Source organism: Nannospalax galili, unplaced genomic scaffold (genome assembly GCF_000622305.1).
Source record: "Nannospalax galili isolate Female #2095 unplaced genomic scaffold, S.galili_v1.0 scaffold221, whole genome shotgun sequence".
Lineage (NCBI taxonomy): Eukaryota > Metazoa > Chordata > Mammalia > Rodentia > Spalacidae > Nannospalax > Nannospalax galili.
The window spans coordinates 91,467-116,780 of record NW_008344592.1 but is presented as its reverse complement, the minus strand read 5'-3'; the positions used below and the strand labels follow the sequence as shown (position 1 = coordinate 116,780).

Below are 25,314 nucleotides of genomic sequence, written 5' to 3'. Positions count from 1 at the left end.
GCATCTACCAGCTATTCCATTTGAGCTCTGAACTCTTCATCTTAAAAATGGGCATAATAAGGGCTGGAAAGATGGCTCAGTGGTTAAGAGCACTGACTACTCTTGCAGAGGACCTGGGTTCGATTCCTAGCACCCACATGGCAGCTATGAACCATCCTTAACTCCAGTTCCAGGGGAATCAGAAGCCCTCTTCTGACCTCTGTGGCATTGCACAACACAGGTGCACTCACATACATGCAGGCAATATACTCATACTCATAAAATAAAAATAATAAAATATTTTTTTAAATGGGCATAAGAGCTGGCATGGTGGCTCAGTGGATAAAGGTACTTGCTGCCAAGCCTGACAACCTGAGTTTGATCCTTGGGTCCCACATGGTAGAAGGGGAGAACAGATCCCTGCAAATTGTCCTCTGACCTCTACATGCTCCCCATGGCACATGTACCCCTCCCCTAAATTTAACTAAATAAATGAATAGGCTATTAGGCTGGTGAGGTGGCTCTAGGGTGCCTGTTACTAGGCACAACCGCCTAAGTCTGATCCCCAGGACCCACACAATGGAAGGAAAGAACTGACTCCCGTAAGTTGTCCTCTGACTTCTATACATGCACTGTGGCACATGCATACCCCCCTCATACATACATGCAAACAAATGAATGTAATTCTTTTGGGGGGGAGACATCTTTTTGAGACAGGGTCTCCCTGTAGCACCAGGTGGCCTGGGACTCACTACATAGACCAGGCTGGCCTTGAACTCACAGAAATCTGTCTGCCTCTGCCTCCTGAGTGCTGGGATTAAAGGCATGTACCACATCTGGCTGTAATTCAGTTTTTAAACGGATATGCACTGTATCCTTGCCCATTTGCTAAGCAAGTGCCCTATGAGTTAATATCAATGAGGAACTCTTTGGCAACTAAAAGGTATTGTTACTCTCATTGCACAATATTGACTCCTATATTGTGCAATGAGTGTCATGTGTCATGAGTAACCATTGGATCACAGTGATGCAGGGCAAGTTATCTGAGGATGCTAGAGAAATTATATATGACACTTCATTATAATAACTTTGGGGCCTGAGCCTATTAACTTTGGATCTTATGTTCTGCTTTAACACCTTTCTACCTTTTTCTTCAGCCTCTGACAACATTGTTTTTCATTCATGGTGCAATCCTGCCTCAGTCAATTAGACCATCTCCTAGGTGATCTCACCCATCTTTGTGGCCCTGGCCCTGATGGATCAAGTGTTGAATATTATCAAAGACTATTAGTTTCCACCTCTTGGGTCTTTAGTTCTTAGACAGGAAGCTCTAGAAAGTAGGTAGGTCTCTCATCAATGGGATCCTCAAAACTCTTCCCTGATAACTGAGAAACCCAGGATTGACCCTGCCCACCTCAAACCCATCCTCTCATGGCCTTACCATCGTGATTGGCATTTCCTAGTGTCCATGGCTCATCTGAATCAAAGTGAGTGTCTCCTCCAATCCCTGGTCCAGGAAAGTAGGCATGGGCTAGGAATCCTCCTTCCCCATCAAATGGGGAGCTATCACCATGGAAACCAGAAGCAAAGAAGATCATGATGTCTGCCTCCTTCCGGTCACTTTTGATCTCATGGTATGGCACCTCTTCAAAGGTCAATGGGGTCACCTTCTGCCACACATCAAAAGCCTGGCGAATAGCTTTCCGTGTGTCCAGCTCACCCACTTTTGGGGTGTAGTTGTGAATGCTGGTGAGAGAGAGAATGGTGGTCATTAGGGAGAAATACCAAGCCAGAGACTTGAGGATACCCTTTCTACAAGGAAGGAAATAGGTCTAGAGTGGTTGGGTGATAGAAGTTAAGGTCAGAGTTTGGTTAGAACCTGGATTTTCCTCCTCTTGAGCTATTCTTCCTCTTTGGAAGATCCAAGAGTCTGGAGAGTTTCTAACCTAGATTCTTCCTAAGTTTCCTTCTCTTTTCTGAAAAAAATTCTATTCTGATCTCTATAGTTTGTCAAAAGGAAAGCCCTTAATTTAACCCCAATAATCTATTTCTTAGGTCCTGTCACTGTATCCAGGGGATCTATATGATATGGAAGCAGAGCCTTGAGAAGTGCCAAGCAGAGCTCACTGGAGCTTGCCCTATCCATGGACCGACCCCAGCCCCACTTGAATTCTGGTGTCTGGCTCTGCTGTGATGGATGTGGTATTATCACCCTGGTTCTTGCTCGCAGTCACAGGTCAGACTTGAAGACTGAATCTGCTCCGTCCTGGTTTTCTCAGTCAGGGAATGACGTGGTTGTGACTCACGTCTCCATTTGTTACTCTCCTTAAGAAACAACTGGGGCTCTGCATTGAGCATCTTGGGTGGTCTATCAAGCTGATTCTGGATGGAGGGAATCTAGCAGAGGCAGTGGTATTTGCAAGCATTAAAGAAGAGAGAGTTCTGTTATGGGTTTTTACCATAGCTGAACACCCCACTCTCAGTAACTAAAAACGGTAGGTATCTAAACAGAACACAACTAAGGAAGACCTAATGGACCAGGGAAACCCGAAAACCACAGCTGGAATCACCACCTGTGGAAGTTGCAAGGAAGGCAAGGTCACAGGTTCTCTGCACCCGGTCCCGATGCCCACCCCACATGCCTGGCCTTTGTCTTAACCCACTCAGACATACCTACCCTGAGACCCTTGGAGCCCTAGGCAGGAAAAACGGTGAGTGTGGGGGTCAAAGTCAGGGAGGAAGAGAGGGAGTCAAAGCACCTGTAGGTGATGTGTTTTTGCCTCCACTTCTGTCCGGTCAGGGCATAGCGCTTATTTCTCCGCCTCCGGCTCAAGTGGGGGTGATCAGGGACACCACATCGGGGCTTCTTCATCCACCTGGGCAGAGAGAACACACACACACACACACACACACACACACACATACACACACACGTTTGTGGTCACTGAACACTCTAGGAAGGCATGCCCAGTCCCCAACTCCAATCTGAATGAAATGCAGATCCTCAGCTGAGATTCTGGGGTCCTGGCTCTGAAGACCCCCAGCAGGAACTTGACTGACTGATTCATTAATTTATTCACTCTCAAGAAACATTGCTAAGTAAGAGACTTGAGTCAGGAGACACAGCTTGTTAAGTACAGTTCCAACACTAAGCTAGGACCCCAGGTAAGTGATCGAATTAACATGAACCTCAGTTTCCTCATCTGTATCATAACACCCTCCCCCCGTCCCCTGGTCTACAAGGCAGCACAGGGTCTAGCCCCTGCCTACCTGTCCAGCAGCTCCCAGACTGCCTCCTGCCACAGAGAACTTTTGACTGTGGAACATGCCGTCTGTTCTACTCTACAGCTTGCTGTTCGCTTTACTTGTAACACTGTCCTCATGAGATTTATTCTTTTACTTCATTAGGCTCTCTGTCCCTCAGAGAGAGCTTCCTTGATGAACCCATCTGAAACCACACCACCCCAACACTGTCTGCTCATCTTGCTTGATGTTTATAACATTTATCACTCCTTGAATTTTATGTATCTGCTTTCTTATTTATTCTTCCTTTTTCTCACCAGATTCTTCACTCCATTAGACTTGCTTGTATCCACAGGGCTGGCACAGTGCCTCCCATAGAGGTGGGGGTTCAGTGATGATTTGTTAACTGGCTGACTGAATGAATGAATCAGAACTTTTCAACACAGGACAGAACAGCATGAAAGACAGTAAATGTCCTTTCACTACAGGTGTTTAAGAAGTGGCTAAATAGCTGGGTGTGGTGGAACACGCCTTAATCCCAGCACTCAGGAGGCAGACACAGGCAGATATTTGTGAGTTCAAGGCCAGCCTGGTCTACAAAGTAAGTTCCAGGTCAGCCAGAGCTACATAGTGAGGCCCTGTCTCAAAAAACAAACAAACAATAACAACCTCCCAAACCCCCAAAACAATAACAACAAAACCCCAAATGATTAACCAAACAACAACAACAACAAAAAAGAAGTGGCTAAATAGCCAGGTACAGATCTTAAAATCAGGTCTTGGGAGACTGAGGCAGGAGAGTCAAAAGTTTCAGGCCAGCCTAAGGCTACACAGTGAGACTTTGACTCGAAAGAAAAGCAGCAGCTAACCAGCTACCGGTCTAGGAACATAATTCTCTGCAGCTCTTATTACATTATATTGAGATTTAAATGTTAGCCTGTTGCTTCTAACAACAGGAAATATTTTGAGGACAGAAACCATGTTATTGTGTCCCCCAAAGCAAGTTTGGTGCTTAGAATTTGGTAAATCCTGATAAACTTACTATTATGTAAAGTTACATGAGGGACCTATAAGCCTGGAATATCACTAAGGATTTAAGAAGGGCTAAGGTGGGGGATTTGAAAGGTCATGGTTGATTGGAGCCAGGTTACCCTGCAGTTTATATTCCTGTGCTAGCCTAACAGCCAACTTACTGAACTATGGCTTGGCATTGCTAGAGAGGAAACAGTCTGATCTCATTCCCAGATGTTAACAATAGTTGCCACTGGCAATATGGAGAAAAGAAGACATGGCTGCCTTAACCAAATATGAAAAGCCCCTGGAGGGAATTAACCAGGTCTTACCAACTTTGTGTGCTCCATCACCCAGAGATTAACCCACACTTACAGACCAGTAATGAAATCTCATGACAGCAACAGTGCACCTCGGGGAACATCTACAATGTTTACATGTTCATACTCTTAGAAGTTTGTTTCTTTTGAGATAGGATCTTGCTGTGTAGCCCAGGCTGGTCTCAAACTCATGATCCTTCTGCCTCCACCTCCTCTATGCTGGGATTATAGGCAGGCACAACACCTGGCCCACTTTTAGAATTTTTAAATGTTTTATTTATTGTTATTATTGTGTGTATGTATGATGTGTATATATGTAAATGTTTTATTTATTATTTATGTATATGTGTAAATGTTATTTATTGTGTGTATATCTATGATATATATGATGTGTATGTGAGTGCATGCATGCCACAGCACACATGTGGAGGTCGGAAGACAACTCTGTGGACTCAGTTCTCTCCTTCCACATTTATATGGCTTCTGAGGATTGTCAGCTTTGCCTGCTGAGCCATGTCACTGGTTCACTTTTAGAATTTTTGATTCTTTTTTTTTTTAACTTTTTAAAAAATTTAAATTTTATTTTTTAAAATTTTATGTGTATGTGTGTATTGCCTGCATAGGCAAGTGCACCCATGTCACGCAATGCCCTCGGAAGTCAGAAGAGGCTGTCGGATCCCCTGGGACTGGAGTCACGGACAGTTGTTATCTACCATGTGGGTGCTGGGATTTGAACCTGGGTCTTCTGCAAGAATAACCAATGTTCTTAACTGCTGAGCCATCTCTCCAGCCCCAGAATTTTTGATTCTTAAAAAAAAATACCTAGCTGGGTGTGGTGGCGCACGCCTTTAATCCCAGCACTCAGGAGGCAGACGCAGGCGGATCTCTGTGAGTTCAAGGCTAGCCTGGTCAACATAGTGAGTTCCAGGACAGCTGGGGCTACAGGGAGACTGTCTCAAAAAGACTGAAAAAAAAAAAAAGAAAAGAAAAATCCTATGAGATAACCAGGAATTATTAACTCCATTTTACAGATAAAGGAAAAAGATAAATCAGATAATTTGGAAAATATAAGTCAGTGAGGGAGGAACTTAGCTGAATGAGAAGTGAGTTTTTAACTCAGTTAACAAAGGAAGACTAAGGCTTCTATTTTTCCTCTCAGTGCTTAGCACAAACTTGAGGTACACAGAGTTAGAGAAACTATCCTGTTGATTGAATGAGTGAATGAAAACATAGTATAACATTTCCCAAGGTAAATACTCAAAAATAGTACTTGAAATTATGAATCAAGCTTCCTTTCATGAACAATCCCTGGGAAGGAAACTAAGAGCCATCTCTGCTCCTGCAAGGCTGAATCAGACCTGAAAGGACACCCATGTGGGAAACAGGCCCAGACAAAGGCAGCAATTGCCCAAGGTCACAGAGGTGGAGTGGAAGTTCTCAATTCTACCCCAAACACCTGCCCCACTCTGGACTTAGATTAAGTGTGAGCTGATTTTTCCTTTCCGTACTTCTAGAATATTGTTCCTGACTTCCTAAAAGACATTCAAGCAGAACTATACGGTCAACACTATCCTCTTTCCTCCTTCTCCCTGCCTCCTCTTTTCCCCGTCCATCTGCCACTCTGAATCCTATCCAACAGTCCTGGGGCTTTCCGGAACAGAGTGAAATCCAAGGCCAGGTGGTGCCTCAGCAGGGACACCAGTGCTCCTGGCCCAGGATGTACTACCACAAAGCCTGCACAAATCCCTCAAAATAGCCTCAGCCCAGGAATGTGGTCAGGCTCTATAAGCAGCTCACTTGTGAGGCCACAGGGCCAAGGATTCCACTCATGACATCACAGGAGTCTTTGGAATGTTCTGTCACAGAATTTCACAACTTCGTCATCAGAGGAAGGAAGGACTAGGAAATGTTTGGGTAGAATTTTGGGATCACCAAGTTTTAAGAGTTTATCAGCTTGGAATAATAGATTCTAGCTTTTGAAAGCCAGATCCAACATTCCCTTTGCAAATAAATAGACCAAGACCCCTGAGTGATTCCATCACAAGTGACTTACCCAAGGGAAAAACTGATCCTCGATCCATAACTGGGTGCACTTCCTATTCGGCCTTCTGCCAGCTGTCCTGTGTCCTCAACCAGCCCTGCCATCTGCTTCTACCCCTGTGTGGGCTCCTACTGCCCTCTTAGGAACTTCACTCCTGCTCTTTTCTATGCTTTCGTGAACTGAACGGCTCCTTCTGAAACAGTTTGTGTATTTTTCTTCTTTTTTTTTTTTGGTCTTTTTGAGATAGGGTCTTCCTGTAGCTCCAGCTGTCCTGGAACTATGTAGACCACCAGGCTGGCCTTGAACTCACAGAGATCCACCTGTCTCTGCCTCCCAAGTGCTGGGATTAAAGGCGTGCACCACCATGCCTGCTAAGTTTGTATATTTTTCATGGCTATTTCTTTCTTTAAAAATTTTTTTAAAAAATTGGGGCTGGAGTGAAGGCTCAGTGTTAAGAACACTTGCTGCTCTTATAGAGGACCTGGTTCTGTCCCCAGCACCCACATCAGGCAGCAACTCACAACTACCTATAACTCCAGTTTCAGGGGATCTGACACCCTCTGGCCTCTGTGGGCACTTGCATGCACATGACACATAAATTTATGCAGGTAACACATATATACACATAAAAATTAAATTAGGGCTGGAGAGGTGACTCAATGGTTAAGAGCATGTGCTTGCTGTTCTTGCAGAGAACCTGAGTTCAGTTCTCAGCACCCATATCAGGCAGCTCACAACCACCTGCCATTCCATCTCCAGGGGCTCTGACACCCTCTTCTGGCCTCTGAGGACACCCTTACACAAGTGGCATACACAGATACACATAATGAGAAAAAAAATGAATCTTTTCTTCTTTTTTTTTTTGAGACAGGGTCTCCTTATGCAGCCCTGAGTGGGCTGGAACTCACAGAGATCCACCTGCCTCTGCTTCTGCCTTCTGAGTACTGGGATTAAAGGAATGGGCCACCATGCCCAACATAAAATAAGTCATAAAAATTAATTTTTTTACTTATTATTATGTGCACACACATGCCCACGTGCCACAGGACATGTGGTGCGCACAGGACAACTTTTGGGGGTTGATTATGTCCTTTCACCATGGGATCAAACTCAGGTTGTTAGGCTCAGTAAGCACTTTGTTAAGCTCAGTAAGCACTTTGTTAAGCTCAGTAAGCACTTTGTTAGGCTCAGTAAGCACTTTGTTAGGCTCAGTAAGCACTTTCTCCTATTGAGCCACCTTGACAGTCTGTGGCTATTTCTTAAACAATCTGAAGCATGTTTTGTTTTCTCTTTTAAAAAATTTACTTATTATTGTGTGTACAGAATGTGTACATGTACGTGTGTGTGTGTGTGTGTGTGTGTGTGTGTGTGTGTGTGTCTGTGCATCTGTGCCACAGCACCTATGTGGAGGTCAGAGGACAACTTTGTGAAATTGGTTCTCTCCTGCTACATTTACACGAGTTCTGGGGACTGAACTTTTGCCCATATTTCTCCCACTTGTTTCTTCTTCCCTGGCTTTCAGGCTTCTCAGGTTTCCCTCCTCTAGCCATCTCTACTGCGTATGTCCTTCCCCTCATGGCCTTTAGACTTGTTTGCACTTTTCCCTTGAGGTTATTCACAACCTCTTGGTTTACAAGCCTGGTAAATGCCTTTCTGTCAGGGTCCTATCTGATTATTCAGCAGCTCCCCACGACCCTTCCCAGCTGTGGCATCCACAGTCCCTGGGTGGGGGGCTTCTCTACCTTTTTGGTAGCTCCTAAGCTGGCTTTGTGGAGTTTCATTCTAACCCTTTTCTCTCCTTTCTGTTGATAAAAACAATCCTGTAACTGTATTTATGTAATGGCTGCCTCAGTATCTCCCTGAGATTTGCCTCCTGTGCTTTAAGATGATGTGGCCAGATGACTGTTTTTCACTAGACAGAGCAGGGTGGATGCTGGGGCCAAGTACAGTGCCTGGCAGATTCAGGCACTCTGCAAGTGAGACATGTACATACATCTCAGGAAACTCCAGAGGGTGACTCACAGAGGTTTAAGTTACTGGGCCCAGAGAAAATTAAAGAGACCTTCTATAACCCACCCCCTCATTATACTGACAAGGAAACTGAGGCCTGGAAGGGTTAAATGACTTGTCTTCTGTCACACCACATAAACTTAATAGTACACATACATACAGCTTACATAGGAAAGGGCACTTTTCGGCAGCCCCTCCCAAGGCACAGTAGGAGTAAATGACAGGAAGGTAATGTGGGCATGGTGTAGCCCCCAAAATGTGAACTCGAACACAAATTTAAAGGCACAATGCTCTATGCAAATCTTACTCGATTGTTGTCTGATCCAACACACCAGTGACGGGGATTCCATAGAACTGCTGCATAGTGGAGACCGCTGACTGCAAGGCTTTCCCTGAATGCAACGCAGATGCCCGTGACTCATAGGGAAGCAAATAGCCATATGATTTTAACCAGTTCTGAAATACACATGAAAGAAATGGATACATTATGCTGGAGAAGGAGCCCTTTTAACCCAGAAAGATTTACCCTCAAAACCAGGCATCACACAGGTGACTTTTGGGCACATGCTCTTTCTTCCTCCTTCAGTCCACCCTTTGGACATTGTCAAATTGATCCCCAGAAAACACAGCTCTGATTGGCTCATTTCCCTTCTGTCAAGCTTTGGTTGGATTTCTACTGGCTACAGAATGAAGCTAACTTTATATACAAAGCTTTCCCCTGTGCTGAAGAGCTGGCCCAGCAGTTAAGAGCATTGGCTGCTCTTACAGAGGACCCAGGTTCAGTTCCTAGTACCAATAGGACAGCTAATAACCATCTGTAACTCTAGTTCCAGGGGATCTGATGTCCTCTTCTGGCCTCTGTGGCTATTTCATGCGTGGGTGCACTTATATACAAACAGGCAAAACACTCATAAACATGAAATCAAAATAAATATTTTAAGAAACCTAATATGCAAGAGCATAGGAATAGTTAATTCACTGAGGTAGAACAGCCTGTGGAACAGCCTTTAAAGGTAGAGTCCTTTAGACTCTAGGAATCTGTTGTGTCTAAAGTCAGAATATGATGAAAAATCAGGTTGCACATTATCAACTGGAAGGAGAGTATCTACAGTCTTCACTGCTAACCACTCCAAGCAGTACACTATAGAGAACTACAAATAAGCAAAATAATGTATTCCTTAAATATAAATAATAAAGGTGTTGAAAAATCTATTATGTAAGGTAATTCCTTGCCTTTTGGAAATACCTACTGAAGACTTACATAAGGGTATGTGGTATCCGCAACTGGTGCTTAATGGGTTCAGAAATAAATACATAAATATATATATTCTGAGAGAGAAAAAGAGAAAGCTAGGTAAAGCAAACATAGTAAAAGGTTAGCAACTGGGGAATCCATGGAAATTCTTTGCCCCAGTCCTGTAAACTTTTCTGAAAGTCTGAAATTATATCAACAATTGTGGTGTATGTGTGTGTGTGTGTGTGTGTGTGTGTGTGTGTGTGTACACAAATGCACTGGAGATTGAACTTAGGGCCTCTTGTATGCTAAGCTTATACTGTACTACTGATCTATAGCCCCAGCTCCTTCCAAAATTAAAAAATAAACTAGGGGCTGGAGGATGGGTCAGTGGTTAAGATCACTGGTTACTCTTGCAGAGGACCTGGGTTTGATTTCCAGCACCCACATGGTGGCTAACAAGCATGTGTAACTCCAGTTCCAGGGGAATCTGGAGCTCTCTTCTCACCTCTGAGGGCATTGCATGACACGGGTACACTTACATACACGCAGGCAATACACTCATACACATAAAATAAAAAATAAAAATAAACTGTGAATGTATTTTTGTTAACATATCACAGAGGACCTCTTTGTGCTTTTCTGTTTTCCAAGCTTTATTCATGAAGTCATTTTCTAAAAAGGGAGAAAACTGGGGTTGAGGGCGCAACTTAGTGGTTGAGCTCTTGACTACTAGCACAAGGCACTAAATTCAATCCCGAATACAACAAAGACAAGAAGGGGTGCATGTGCATGCATGCGTGCATGCATGCGTGTGCGTGTGTGTGTGTGTGTGTGTGTGTGTGTGTGTATGTGTGTGTGTGTAAAGGGAAACTGAAAGAAGTTTGGGTGAAGAAGCAAAGTAAGATAAATATGCTAATTCCACCCTCAAAGGCCAGAGGGGATGGAAACCTGAAGAGATGAGAGTACCAGGCAGTCCCTGCAGGACCCACTAGAAAATGAGTGAACATCCACGGTGTACTGAATCAGGAGCCCCTGAATGCCAGACGCATAGCCAGAAAACCCTATTCTCTGCCCATTTTCACATAGCCATCCGGGGCACTGACTGAGTGAATGAAGGAGAAGGCACCTTGGAAAATGGTATAATGTAGCCCAGGCTGGCTTTGAACTTTTGATGTAGTGGAGGATGACTTTGAACTTTCTGATCCTCCTGCCTCCAATTCCCCAGTACTGGAATTACAGGCGTATGCTACTGTGCTGGATAGCTTTAGTGTCAACTTGACACACCTGGGTTGAGGGAGCCTCAATCGGGAAATTTCGTGGCCAGGTCTGAAGGGCATCTTCTTGATGAGTGATGTGGGAGGGCCCAGCCCACTGTGGGTGGTGCCACCCCTGGGCAGGTAGGCCTGTGTTGCATAAGAAAGCAGGCTGAGCAGGGGCCAAAGAGAGCAAGCCTGTAAGCAGCATTCCTCCATGGCCTGTGCTCCAGCTCCTGCCTCCAGGTTCCTGCCCTGAGTTCCTACCTTGGGCTCCCTGATGAACTGCGACCTGGGAGATGTAAGACAAATAAACCCTTTCCTCCCCAAGTTGGTACTGGTCAGAGTGTTTTGTCACAGCAATGAAGAACAAACTAAGACAGCTACCAAGACAGGTTTTATTATGAGCTGGGGATCAAACCCAAGGCTTCATGCATTCTAAGCAAGCACTCTACCAACTAAACTACATCCTCAGCCTCTATAGATTTTGTTTCTTGTTGATAATACAAACAAGTTTCTTGTGGGTGTGTCTTTTATTATGTTAAGTCAAACCACTTTTAAAAGGCAGTCATCAGAAATGATAAATAAGCTATTCATTTTTTTCACCAAAGGTGACTATAACATCTCTATGCCTTGTGATAAAACTCATCTGACTGGTTCAAAGCAAAATTGTTAGAATAACAGTCTTGGAACATCTGCAAAAGAGCGACAACCTGACTTCGCTCACATTTGGAATCTAAAACATGCTTTCCTTTTTGGATGATGACACAGAATGGCAACGCTTGCAGTTCCTCAAGCACTGATTCTCTTTTATGCCTTTGTACATGCTTTTCTCTCTGTCGAGTATTCTTAGTTTGGCAAAAAATCTCTCATATTTTAATGTTCAATCCATAAATTACTATCTCTGGAAGACTTCCCAGGCTATTATTTTTTCTCTCCTCGGTGCTCTCGAGGCCCCCTATTATAGGTATTGTGCATCATATAATATTGGGATCTAATCACTGCATAGCAGCTTCTGCTAAATTCTAAGCTCCTCGTAGGAGGGGTCCTGTGCCCAGGACAGTGTTGTGCATACTGTAGGTGTTCATTATGTCCACTCAACAAGGATTGACCACTTACTGCATACTAGGCACTGTGCAAGGTTTTTGGGGTACATTGATGAGTAAGGAACTCACAGTCTGAAAAGTAAACCTATAATGAAAATAGAGTGCTATAAAGCAGATGTAGAGAGGATTCCATGGGAGAAAATGAGGTTGTCTTGTCCAGGGGTGGTGGGGGAGGGGACAAAGAAAAAGAGAAGCTCAAGGAAGATTCCAGGTGGAGATGAGATGTGGACTGTCTTAAAGGATCCAGCAGGTGTGAGTGGTACATTCCAAGCAGTACAAAAAAGTGACCAGAACTTTGGGTGAGGGAGACAAAAAAAAAAACAAAAAAAAAAACAAAAAAAAAATGAAGAGGTTGGAGGGGGAGAAGTGGGAGAGATGACATCTATTCACAAAGTGGGCGTGTTAATCTAGAGAGCCACTGTGGCTTGATCATGACTCAGGACCAGCCCAAAGCTCAAATACAGACAGGTAGAAATGACAGGGAAGCTGAGAAGTCGCCTACCCATCCACCTGGGTGCTTCAACATCGATTCCCAGGTTAAATCATGCCATCAGGATTTCATGCACTAAGTCCCTGCACCATATTCTCTCTAAGGAATATGGATCAGAGACCAGTCAACTCCGGCATCCTCTGCTTATCCTATCTCTGCCATTCACTTGCTCCTCTAACTTCTCTGGGAAGAAGCCTCTGAGGTTGGAACAAATGTTCCAAACCGAGACATCCCGATTCCCAAACATTCTTTTCCTGTTTGGGCTGCCAGGCTCTTCCTGGTGCCTCCAAAGCCCATTCTCTTTATACAGGTTAGCAAACTCCTACTCCTCCTTCAGGGCCTAGCTCAAATGCCAACACCTTCATTAAACTTTCCTTAACAATCTCTGGCAGAGTTGCTCCTGCAGTAAATTGGACACATTTCTCTAAATGCAGTTGCTACAACCTATCAATCATACCTGTCCATTGATTATACCTGTTTTCTCCAGCTATATTGAGTTTCTAAGGAACAGAGACTGTCATAACTTTTTGAAAATCTGCTGCAGCATTTAGCACAGTGTCAAGTTCACAAATGAACAAATGAATCAACAGTTGGTCTGGGAGGTGCTGTCTGGGTACCAAGGAAAGGATTTCTTTTCAAGGTAGGCTTGAGTCATATATGAAGGCACCAAGCATAATTCCTGATATCTAGTAGAGGTTGAGAAAAAAATTGCAGAAATCCTATCTTTTGTGGTTTGACTATCTTGCTTGATGAGGCAATAGGCTCCATTGCCTTATTTGAAAAATAAAAAAGATAAAAATTCACTAAAAGATTTTAAGCGGAATGACTTACCTGCCATCTTTTTACACCTTGACCAATTAATCAATCATCAGCCAGGCAGAAGTCTAACCTCTATAGCAGCTAACTAACTCTAAGACGTCTGACACCCTCTAAGTGCTGAAAGAGGTGTAAAACCCAGACAAAAGTGAGAAGACTCTCACAGCGCATCAGGATGGAAATAGCTGTTCGGAACCAAAGACGTAGGGATCACAGACAAAGCAGCATGATTGGTCTGAGGCGCCAGGGTGGGATTTCAGTCCCTGAGAAGCCAAAGCTGAGATGTTCGGGAGTCCTGGACCGGAAAGGAGGGAGCAGAAATAAGGAGGGGGAAAAAAACCCCACAGACCTAAGAGAGAAGAGAGCAGCAGATAGCAGATATGGTGCGAGCTTAGAAGCGGCAATGCGGGAGGAAAAGAAGATCACTGGCAATGCTGAAGAGCGCACTTGGAAAACAAAGGCGGCCCAGGGAGGAGAGGGGAGCCGGATCAATTACAACAGGTGAACTCAGGGGCATTGGAGAGCATCACAACCACACAGAACCGAAGGAGCCGGGAGGATGAGGATCAGGTGTCTGGGCAGGAGTGAAGTGGCGTGCTAGTGGTGGGGTCTACCAAGAAGGACCAGACAGTATAAGGCATCTAATTTAGAAACATGGGATGGAATGGGGAAGAGAGAATTAAAGACTATGGATCAAAGAGCTTGGGGTCTGAAGAGATGGCTCTGTCAATAACTCAGTTCCTTCCTCTGTCCTTGCCTTACAAGAGGAAGGAACTGAGTTAGACTCCCAGAACTTAAGTGAAAAAGCTGGGGGTGGTGTTGCATGCTTCTAGTTCCAGTACTGGGGAAGCAGAGACAGACAGATCTCTGGAGCTCACTGGCCAACCAGCCTAGCCTATTTCGTAAGCTCGAGGCTAGTGAGTAAATCCTGACTCAAAAAACAAGATGGGGGCTGGAGAGATGGCCCAGCAGTTAAGAGCACTTGCTGCTTTTCCAGAGGGCCTGAGTTCAGTTCCCAGCACCGACAACAGCCTGGAATTTGGGCTCCAAGGGATCCAACATGATCTTCTAGCCTCTGCTGGCACCCACACACATGTGGCATATGCTCACACAGAAACACACATATACATCTAAATAAATAAATAGATATATCTTTTAAAAATATTTTATTTATTACTTTTATTTTATGTGTATGTGTGTATTGCCTGCATCTAGGTAAGTACACCTAGGTCGTGCAATGCCTGCAGAGGACAGAAGAGGCCATCAGATCCCCTGGAATTGGAGTTACGGACAGTTGTTAGCTGCCATGTGGATGCTGGGATTCGAACCCAGGTCTTCTGTAAGAACAGCCAGTGTTCTTAACCACTGAGCCATATCTCCAGCCCCAATGTATCTTTTTTTTAAAAAAAAGAAAATAAGGTGGCTTGCTTCTGATGAACACCCAAAGTTATCCCCTGGCCTCTACATGCACATATACATGCACACACATGCATACTCACATAAATGTGTACCTGTACACATACATGCGTGCGTGCACACACACACACACACACACACACACACATACATACACACACACTCACACACACAGGAGTTTGGGCAACCAAGGTCATAATTTAGATATGGATGTGAGCAACAGGGACAAAGTGCAGGCTTCAGCTTGCAGAGCAGTTTAAAGTCTTATTCTAGAGGTTCATCTGTGGAGAAAGGAAATAAACTGGAATTTGCTAAAGGGAAACAACCAGGAAAGCAAGTAAACCAGGAAGAAAGCATCAGATCCCCTGGAAATGGAGTTATGGATGGTTGTTAGCTGCCATGTGGGTGCTGGGACCTAAACCTGGGTTCTCTGGAAGAATATCAAGTGTTCTTAACCACTGAGCAATCTCTCCAGTCCTCAACTATATTTTAAAAGACTAAATTTGAACTGGGCATGGTGGCGCATGCCTTTAATCCCAGGACTTGGGAGGCAGAGGCAGGCAGATCTCTGTGAGTTCAAGGCCAGCCTGATCTACATAGTGACTTCCAGGCCAGCTGGGGCTACAGAGAGACCCTGTCTCAAAAAGACAAAAAAAAAAGACTAAGTTTGTGGCAATTTATTGCAGCAATACCATAAAATGAATACATGAGCATAAAGCCTTTGGCTGATTCTGACACATGAAGTATTGTCTCCAAGTTCTTGTGCCTAAATTTCTTAGCAATACAGTGGCCATCACCTTTGTCACTGCTATAGTACCAAATCAATAGGTCTCTCTGGCCTTGTCATTGGGCCAGTTCCCTTGAACACCTGTCCTCCCCAAAACCTTTGTTTCTCCTTTATCCCTGCAATTTAGGGGGCCCTTGCTATTAGCCCACCTATGTTGTAACTACCTAAAAGTTTTATTTATTTTATGTATATGAGTGTTTTGCCTGCACATATGTAACACATTCGTGCAATGCCCATGAGGCCAGAAGCAGGTGTCAGAGCCCTTGGAACTGGAGTTACAGACAGTTGTTAGCCACTATGTGGGTGCTGGGAACTAGCCAGTGGTCTTAACCATTGAGCAAGCTCTTCAGCCCCTATAACTATAAAAATCTTCCTACTGAACATAATAATTCAGGGTCTGGGAAACACATAGGTTAATAATACTTAAAAGATTATGAAATTTAACATGTATGTTTTACAGAAGAGAAAAAAACTCAGGGAGAGGAAATGACTTATTCAGAATTGCAGAACAAGTTGTCAGGAAGCCAGAAGAAGCCCAGCATCCCTGCCTCCCAGGGAGCACTCTTTTGCCTCCCAGGGAGTACTCTTCCTGTCGTGCTACACTCCCCACATTAGTTCTAGGTTGCTTCCAAAAGCTGTTTCTTTCTTTTTTTCCTTCTTCTTCAGTTCCAGCCAGTCTAAAAAGGGCCCTCAGGATTGCCCACAATGCCCAGCTTAGCTTCTTGACAAACACCTTAATGGTGCAGCATTGCCTGTTGGCTGCCATCAGCTCTTGAGTGGGTGGTAAGTGCACTATCAGGAATTCCCGGGAGCTCTGCACAATGTCCTTGGCCCACTCCCAGGAGGCCACCACAAACCAGACAATCACCAAACTCCAGGAGGTGGCACATTTGCGGTTTTGGGTCAGCACTGGGAAGTCCGTTTTCTAATTCTGGGAGGTTCTGACCAAGGTCAGCAGTGTGGCCATGCTGTCACTCACTGAGAACAGAGAAGGCCTAGTCTTCCTTACTCTTTCCAGGGCCTTCCTGCTTCCCTAGGACTCCACTTACTGATGAGTTAGGAAACAAGAGAAGGGAAGAAAAGACTAATGCTTAAGCCTGTTTCTCTAATGTAAAGATGGCTGAACTAGTTAACCTCTAATTAATATGTAAGTCTCCATTATTTGAATTTAGGTTGGTTGACTGTGGGGTCCATATTCCAGTTCCTCATTGCCAGTTGCAAAATCCAAGTTCCCGCCCAGACCTCAACCAGCTTCAAGCCCTGACCTGTCACCCTTCCCCAAAGGTCCCACCCTTTAGCTCTATTGATCTACCACTTCTCTGAGCATATCCTGTAGACTCAGCCTCATTTTCTCCCTAAAATACTGTGCTCACATGCATTCTGGCCTTGTCCCAATGAACTATTAGATAGCCTTCAAAATGTACCTTGTATGCCACCTCATGGGGGAGGCCATCAATCCCAGATTTAGCAGAGTTCCTCTGTGCCCCAGGGGGTGCCATCACACCCCCCATTTATAGTCTATCTCATCCTACATCATAAACAAGGCTTTGCATGCCTGTCACCCCCATTGAACTCTTCCATGAGCTTCTAGCCTGGTGTGGGAGACAGATCTAAGTGTATTAAACACTTCATTGCAACTGTGATAAGTGCAATGAAAGACCAGGACAAGGTGCTGTGAAAGTTTCTGAAGGGAGATGTCGGCTGTGATGTCAGGGATGATCTGCCCAAGGATAAGCCATCTCAGTTGAGACCTGTGCATGAATAGATGAGACTAGATGAAAACTGAACATTTTGGGAAAAGAATATCCTACTCAATTCCTGAAAGAGAAAGAGTTTGTATACTAGAAAAAGAGACCCAGGCATGGTGGCGCATGCCTTTGATCCCAGCACTTGGGAGACAGAGGCAGGTGGATCTCTGTGAGTTCGAGGCCAGCCTGGTCTACATAGCGAGTTCCAGGCCAGCTGGGGCTACAGGGAGACCCTGTCTCAAAAAGATAAAAAAAGAGAGAAAGAGAGAGAGAGAGAGAGAGAGAGAGAGAGAGAGAGAAAGGGGGCCCAGATGGTTGGAGTCTAGTGATCAATCAGGAAGTCAAGTGGGAAGGCCTCAGTCACACAGGGTCTCCTAGGTCACAGGAAGCAGACTGATGGGTCCTGGGTATGAAGGGCTGGCTTTACTGTTCATTCCACTTTTGTGTGCATTTGAAAATTTTCCCATAATAAGAATTAGTAGCTTAAATGTTTAGTAATGGTAGGGAGTGGAAAGACGGCTCAGTGGTTAAGAGCACTGGCTGCTCTTACAGAAGACCAGGGTTCAATTTTCAGCATCCACATGGCGGGTAACAACCATTTGTAACTCCAGTTCTGGGGGATCCTATGCCCTCTTCTAGCCTCCATGGGCATTGCACAACACGGATGCACTTACATACATACAGGCAATACACTTATATACATTAAAAAAAAATAGCCAGGCATGGTGGCACATGTCTTTAGTCCCATCACTCAGGAGGCAGAGGCAGGTAGATCTCTGTGAGTTCAAGGTCTCCATAATGAGTTCCAGGCCAGCTGGGGGGCTGCAAGGAGATTAAAAAAGAAAAAAGTTTAGTAGTAGTAGTTCAGCTTTTGTCCTAAAGTCATTTTCAGCAAGATGACAGTGGGAATAAGATGATCTATGTTTGGTATATTTTTAAATTTTGTTATTACTAAAAATTAGCATTCAGGAAGACAGAAAAATAATAAAACATCAGTTAATCACCAGTCAGATTTGCAATGCAGTGTTTAATATTTCCATATATATCATCCACACTAGGCTGTCAGCTCTGAGGAAGAGCTCGCTGGGGTGACAGGTATATAAAGCCTCATTTGTAGCAAAGTATGAGATAGGCTATAATTTTTGCTGTATTTGGCTTTATTTTAAAATATTTATTATTTATTTATTGGTCTTTATGAGACAGGGTCTTCCTTTAGCCCCAGCTGCCCTGTAACTCACTATGCAGACCAGGCTAGCCTTGAACTCACAGAGATCTGCCTACCTCTGCCTCCCAACTGCTTGGATTAAAGGTGTGCACCATCATGCCCAGCTAATTTTTATTTTTTTAAAGATTTATTTTTTAATTTTAATTATGTGTATATATATGTATTTCTGTGTGGGTATGTGCACATGAATGCAGGTGCCCACAGAAGCCAGAGGCATTAGATCCCCAAGGAACTGGAGTTACAGGTAGTTTTGAGCCACCCAACATGGTTGCTGGGAACTGAACTAGGGTCCTCTAGAAGATCAGCATGTGCTTTTTACTGCCCCTTTATTTTTATTTTAAAATTTTATTGTTATGTGTGTGTATATGTTTGTCTATCTGTGTGTATGATGTATGTATATGGGCACATGTGCCACAGCCCACAAATGGAGGTCACAGAACAACTTTGTGGAGTTCTCTTTCTACCTTTATGTGAGTTCTAAAGATGGAACTGATGTCATCAAGCATGCAGCAGCCAGTGCCTTTACTTGTTCAGCCACATTGCTGGCCCTATTTTTTATTTATTTATTTTTTTGAGACAGAAAACTAGCTGGCCTCAAACTGGCTGAGGACGACCTTGAACTTCTGATCCTCTTGCCTCTACCTCCCAAGTGCTGGGATTATAGGCATGTACCACACCTAGTTTACGTGGTGCTGGGGAATTAGACTCTCTTCAGACATGCTACCTAAGCACTCTCAACTGAGTCACATCCTGACCCCTGTATTGGCTTTATACACAGGCTTTGGACCCTATATAGATTTTGTTTTTGTTTTGAGACAGAGTCTCACTATGTAACCCTGGATGGCCTGGAACTTGTTATGTACACCAGACTGGCCTCAAACTCAAAGTCTCATGGAGGAACTCACAGGCCTGCCTCCTGAGAGCTGTGATTAAGTTGTGCGCCACTACACCAGGCTAGACTTCATATAGATTTATTTTTAAAATATCCTTCTGAATTCTTCAAAAAGAATTAGAGGTGGGTAAGGAAGTTGATCAGGTGGAAAAAATTGGAAGTTAGATAAGAGATAACAGCAGTTTAGTTTAAGATGGCGAGAACACAGTAAAGGTGTGCTCTGCAGGGGGACTTGATGGGTTTGGCTATTATTATTAGGCAGATGAAAGAAGATTCCTGCTTTGGGACACCTAAATATTTGTGATGCAGAATTGAATTTAAAAATTATTAATTGCTGGCGAAAGTTTAATAACAAATGTCTTCTTTTTCTCTACTTTGTTAGAACAACATGTACAAACTTTGGTAAAATGTTATCTGTCTATATACTCATGGGTACATAGATATACAAAGCTATATATATATATTTACTATTCATATGGTTTTGCTATTATTCTGTATGTTACTAAAGCTTAGATCAAAGTTGCCTTTTTTTGGTCTTTTTTGAGACAGGGGCTCCCTGTAGCCCCAGCTGTCCTGGAACATACTATGTAGACCAGGCTGGCCTTGAACTCACAGATATCCGCTTGCCTCTGCCTCCCAAATGGTAGGACTAAAGGCATGCGCCACCACACCCAGCTCAAAGTTGCTTTTTAAAACAAATGCATGTTATAAAACTCATAAGAACTTGAATGGAATCAATCCTGGAGTCCAAAGAAACCAAATGATTGGTTCTTGTTTGAAGAGGCTGCAGGTATAACTCAGTGGTTCAGCACTTGCCTAGCATGCACAAAGCATGAGACCCTGTGTTCAATCCCCAGCACTGCAAAATAAACAAAACCTCTTAGCAAGGGGTGCCAGAGCTAGAGTTCATACCTTTATCTACATGCCATACCCTAAAATGGGCACTCTGGCCAGAGTCCTACTAAGAAAGCTTAAAACCCTTTAAGCAAGAGCAAGCACTCAGAACAACTCAAGCAAGCCCAGCCCAGTCCCTGAGCCTCCTCAACAGGGCTCTGGGCAGGTCACTTCTCTGCTCAGATGCCTTTAATGACTCCCCCTCAGCCTTTGGACAAATCCCAGTTTCACAATCTGCTACAGCCTCCCTTTCCTGCCTCTTCTCCTTACACACTTTTACTAGAAACAAGTAAGTAACTCGATGCTCCAGATACATCCAATTATCCACAATTTCCTAAACATGCCACGAACTTATGAGGAGCCATCGTTCATGTTTTTCCCTGTCTGGACTGCTGGCTTGGCACTCTCTATTCTTCTCTGTCAAAGATCCATCCCAGTTGCCATTATTTCCTGAAGCACCTTCTGACTGCCCAGCTGGGCCAGCTCACCTCCTCCCTCCTCAGGGCTTCCCCACACCCTATTTATGTTTCTAGCACAAGTGCGGTGGTGGGTGTAGTGGTGCACACTTATAATCTCAGCATGAAAGAGTCTGAGACATGAGGACAGCTGAAAAGCTCAAGGCCAGTCTGAGCTCCACAGTGAGATTCTGTCTCAAACAAAACAAAAGGAGTTGGGGAGTTGGCTCTGCAGTTAAGAGTACTTGCTGCTCTTGCAGAGGACCTGGGTTTGGCTCCCAGCACCCACATGGTGGCTCACAACTCCAGTTTCAGGGGATCTGACACCTTTTCTGGCCTCATATTCATACACATAAAATAAAAACAAACAACAAAAATGAAACAAAACAAAAAGAAAGAAGGAAAGGCCAAGCATAGCGGCCTTTTAATCCCAGCACTGGGGAGGAAGAAGCAGAGGTAGAAGGATTTCTCATGGTGTGAGGCCAGCCTGGTCTACATAATGAGTTCCAGGCTACATAGTAAGTCCCTGTTTAAAAAAAAAAAAAGAGAAAGAAAGAAAAAAAGAAAGAAAGAAAGAAAGAAAGAAAGAAAGAAAGAAAGAAAGAAAGAAAGAAAGAAAGAAAAGAAAAATATGCCTCTAGGACACATTTATTTGTTTTTTAAAAGAAGGGAACACTTAGATGCCAAGCACTGTCCAAAGAAGTTGGTGGGAGACACAGACAATAAAACTAAAAATATTCATCATTTGTTTAGAAGGTATCAGACACTGTTCTAGGCACTGAGAAGATGATGGCTTCCATTATTCCTCCTTTTCAGAGTTCCAAGGACTCCATATTATTTATAAAGTCAGACAACTTGTAAGATGAGTCTTCTGAAACAATTATAATTTACTTCTAGTAAATAATTTACTACTAGTTTTAAAATTACCTTCTTTCAAGACCTGAAGTGGGACATACTTGAAAATGGAAAATGGTGATTCCAGTAATCTAGAGCCAAGACAGCTTTGTGCAGAAAAGAAAGCATGGGACCCAAGGACAGAAAATCCAGCTCTGGTCTCCATTTTACTGTTTATTAGCTGTGGTGGGGCCCTGGAGAAGGCATAGGGTAGTCACATCAGGTCTCTGAGCCTCTGTTTACTCATGAAATCAGGACGGCTTCCTCTTCTACTTTACGAAGCTGTTGTCAGGACCTGGCTACCTTGCTGGCACATATGGAAGCTTCTGCAAATGGTCAAGCACCTTACACAACCAGGGGCTGTAAAAACACCAGGAAACCCCACAGCAAGACAAGAGGACATCACAGCAGATTCAGCTCATGGGTGCTGGGGGATCGAACTTAGGTCTTACACTTTGCAGCAAGCACTTTTCTAGCTGAGCCATCTCTCTACTCCCTAAGAAAGAACCTTGAGGCCTATATGCCTATGAATGCTTATTTCAGATGCACATTACCCTTGGACATAGAGAACAGGGTAGAACCACTGGTGCTTACTGAATACTTAATGATGAGCATAAAGGACTGAGGATTGTGTTGCATTTTAGTTGGGGAGGAATTTGCCTAAGATCACAACTTTTTCCTCTCCAAACAATGTATAAATATTTTTTTAAAAAATTAAGGGACACACTGGCCTACCTCAAGGTGTTCTGAAAGGAGAGAATAAATAATGCCTAGAAAAGAGAAGGAGTTTCCTGGAGAGATAGGGTGTGAGTGGGAACCTTAGGAAAGGTTTTTGATGAATGGGTGGAGTTACAGCAATGGACAACACATGACCATGCCCAGGGAACCTGGTAGCCTCTTAGGATAAAGGAGAGGCAAGCTTGTCTGCAGTCAGGATGCATTATCTATGAAGAGTGGGAAAGATGGCCTGCTAATGTGGAGGGAGGGTGGGGTCAGACTCTAGGGGCCTCAAGACAGAAAGAGGAGCGAGCAACACTCTGTGGGCAGAAAAGCAATAATATTTCTATAAAGTTTTAGTCATGTCATCCACTAAAGTTCAGTGAAGGGATAACTGGGCACAGATTATCACAAAAATTTCTGAAAGTTTGGGCTCCTACATTAGTCATTTAAAAAGGAATGGCATGGCCATATTATAATCCAGGCCTGAGAATGCACTTAGAGATAGGCAACACCAGATGGAAATAATATGTTATTCCTCAGAATGGAAGGGTGTAAGGAGTTTAAGGGGCCCCAAGAGACCATGCTAGAACCTGTCTGACTTAAATTTTTTATAGTTGATCCAGAAAAAGTAGAGCAAAGTGAAAATTTCAGGACTGAACATTTTAAGCCCTTTCAATAAGGAAATGCTATGCCAAGGGAGGGAGAGATGGGGAGGCAGAGGGAGAGAGAGGAAGAGGGAACGGGAGGGAAAGGGGGAAGAAAGGAGAGGGGGAGAAAGGGAGAAGAAGGGGGAGGGGGGAGGGAGAGAGAGAGAGAGAGAAAAGAATGACAGCTGAACATCAATGTTGAGAAATGCTGTCAATGCAGTCTGATAAAAATATTCTATACAGGATGTTGTGTTCCAGGCTCTGTTTTGACCCAGGAAAGGGTCAAAAGGGATCAAGGAGATCTTGCAAATTGTTTCCTAAAGGCAGGGAGTGGCTTAATATGTTGAGACCAGGGTCTCTGACAAAGGGGTGGGTGGGAACAGGACAGGACCTGAAAATGAGAGGAGAAATTGTCCTTTTTTAATGAAAACTCAGTAGGGTCCCAAATCTGGAGACAATGATCAGGTTGAAAATCAACCCCTCCAGATATCCAAAAAGAACAACTAAAATGACCCAGAGGATGAATGTGGCTATTCTGGGAGATGGCTTGTCATGATCAGGAAACAAGTTTGAAAGCCAAAAGGCTAAGAAGTAAAATTATCAAAGTCTATAAAGCTGGTAAGGATAAGCACTGGGTAAACATAACCTTCTCTTCAAATCCTGACATATTTAAGCAGTTTGTCTCCTCTTAAGGCTTGAATTACCATAGCAATAAAAAACTCCCTGAGTTGAGCTCTTCCAGCTCCATCTCTGTGTAGGAGATGAGAGAGAAGGCCAGTAAATGAATCAAAGTCACAAAACCACCAGGGACCAAGGTCACTTTAGAGGCCAGGAATCCTAAATCCCAGACTAAAATCTCTCCACCTTACCCTTTACACTCCGAAAGTCTAGGAGAATCCTACATTTGTTAGAGTAGAAATTCATGAACCACATTGCTTTGACATATGATAAAGCTAAAAATGTAAACAAGCTAGGGAAAGTTTTCAATAAAAGTCAACCAACATTCATAAGATCTTAGAAGGCCAACTATCAACTGGAATGAAAGATTCTTCCACACACTCTAATTCTGGGGGAACACATAATCTTTTAAGCCTGAAGAAATGTAAAGTTTCCTTTCTAGAAAAAAAAACCCACACATTTTCACATATAAATACAAATTTGTGCAGAATTTCAGAGAATTTAAGAGCCCTTCAGTCCCATGCCCTATTAAAAACTGCTGTTTTGGCAGATTCTTCTGAACAGACTGCCTACTGCAACAAATGTACTCCTTCTCTTAGGGCAATTCAGGCAATCACTAGCCCCCTTCAGCAAAATCACAGTTTTAACAGAATTTATTAGAATTGTATGACTCTAGGTTAGGAGATAGCAGAGAAATTAGCAAAACTGCCTCCCCATTCCACATGATACCCAATTAACACCCAGGTTTAACCATAAGGAGACTAGAATTAACTTTCCTAGATTGTAATTCTAATTCCATAACTCACTCGCCGCGACCTTGGGCAAATAACTTATACTCTCATCTGTAAAATGGGGGCAGTAATTGCAACTAGTTCACTGGGGTTAAACGAGCTCATTCATATCAAACATAGCACCAAGCCTAGCTCAGAGTGAGTGTTTAGTAAATGCTATCTGGCATGACTGTTGTTATTATGCATGTATCCATGCAGGCATGTTGCATGCATGCATCCAATCCAGCCTTGGAGCTCTGGCTTGCACATGCCAGTGATGAGCAGCTCACCGCCTCCTAAGCTGGCCGAGCACGTCCAATTGCTATAAACTTCCTGTACTGAGCCCACATTTGCCTTCTTGCAAACCCCCACCCCCACCCTTGGCTGGCCTCCGTTCTGCCTCACGGGGCCACGCCGATCTAGTCCATCCAGCCCACACCTGCCCGCCCTTCAAGCCGCCGAGACGGCGATCCAGTCCTTCCTCCGCCCTCCTCCCTCTCCCTTCTCCAGCCGGAACATCCTCGGCTTCTTCTCCCAACCCACAACAGACCGGCTGCGCTTACTATTTACTCCGAGGCGTCGTACGGGTTCCCGCACCATCTCCAGGCCCCACGCCCCGCGGCCCCACGCCGCCAGCCCCGTGCTCCGCCCCCGCCCGCCGCCCCTGTCCGCGGTGCTGAAC

The 25,314-nt window shown here is 44.1% G+C and overlaps 1 protein-coding gene across 2 annotated transcripts in view; it reads right to left on the bottom strand.

The window, feature by feature from the left end:
* Positions 1–25,264, bottom strand: part of Mmp24 (matrix metallopeptidase 24) — a 44,502-nt gene extending 19,238 nt beyond the window's left edge. Inside the window, exons 1-4 of one of the 2 annotated variants that reach the window (XM_008840740.2) lie at positions 25,196–25,264; positions 8,912–9,060; positions 2,739–2,855; positions 1,421–1,725 (exon numbers count right to left, since the gene is read on the bottom strand). In XM_008840740.2, coding sequence (XP_008838962.1) covers positions 1,421–1,725; positions 2,739–2,855; positions 8,912–8,967 — 478 coding nt within the window. In that variant the 5' untranslated portion in view covers positions 8,968–9,060; positions 25,196–25,264. Of the gene's footprint in view, positions 1–1,420; positions 1,726–2,738; positions 2,856–8,911; positions 9,169–25,195 lie in introns of those variants that run through there. The other variant, XM_008840739.3, reaches the window with a different exon arrangement.
* Between the last annotated feature and the right edge of the window lie 50 nt (positions 25,265–25,314).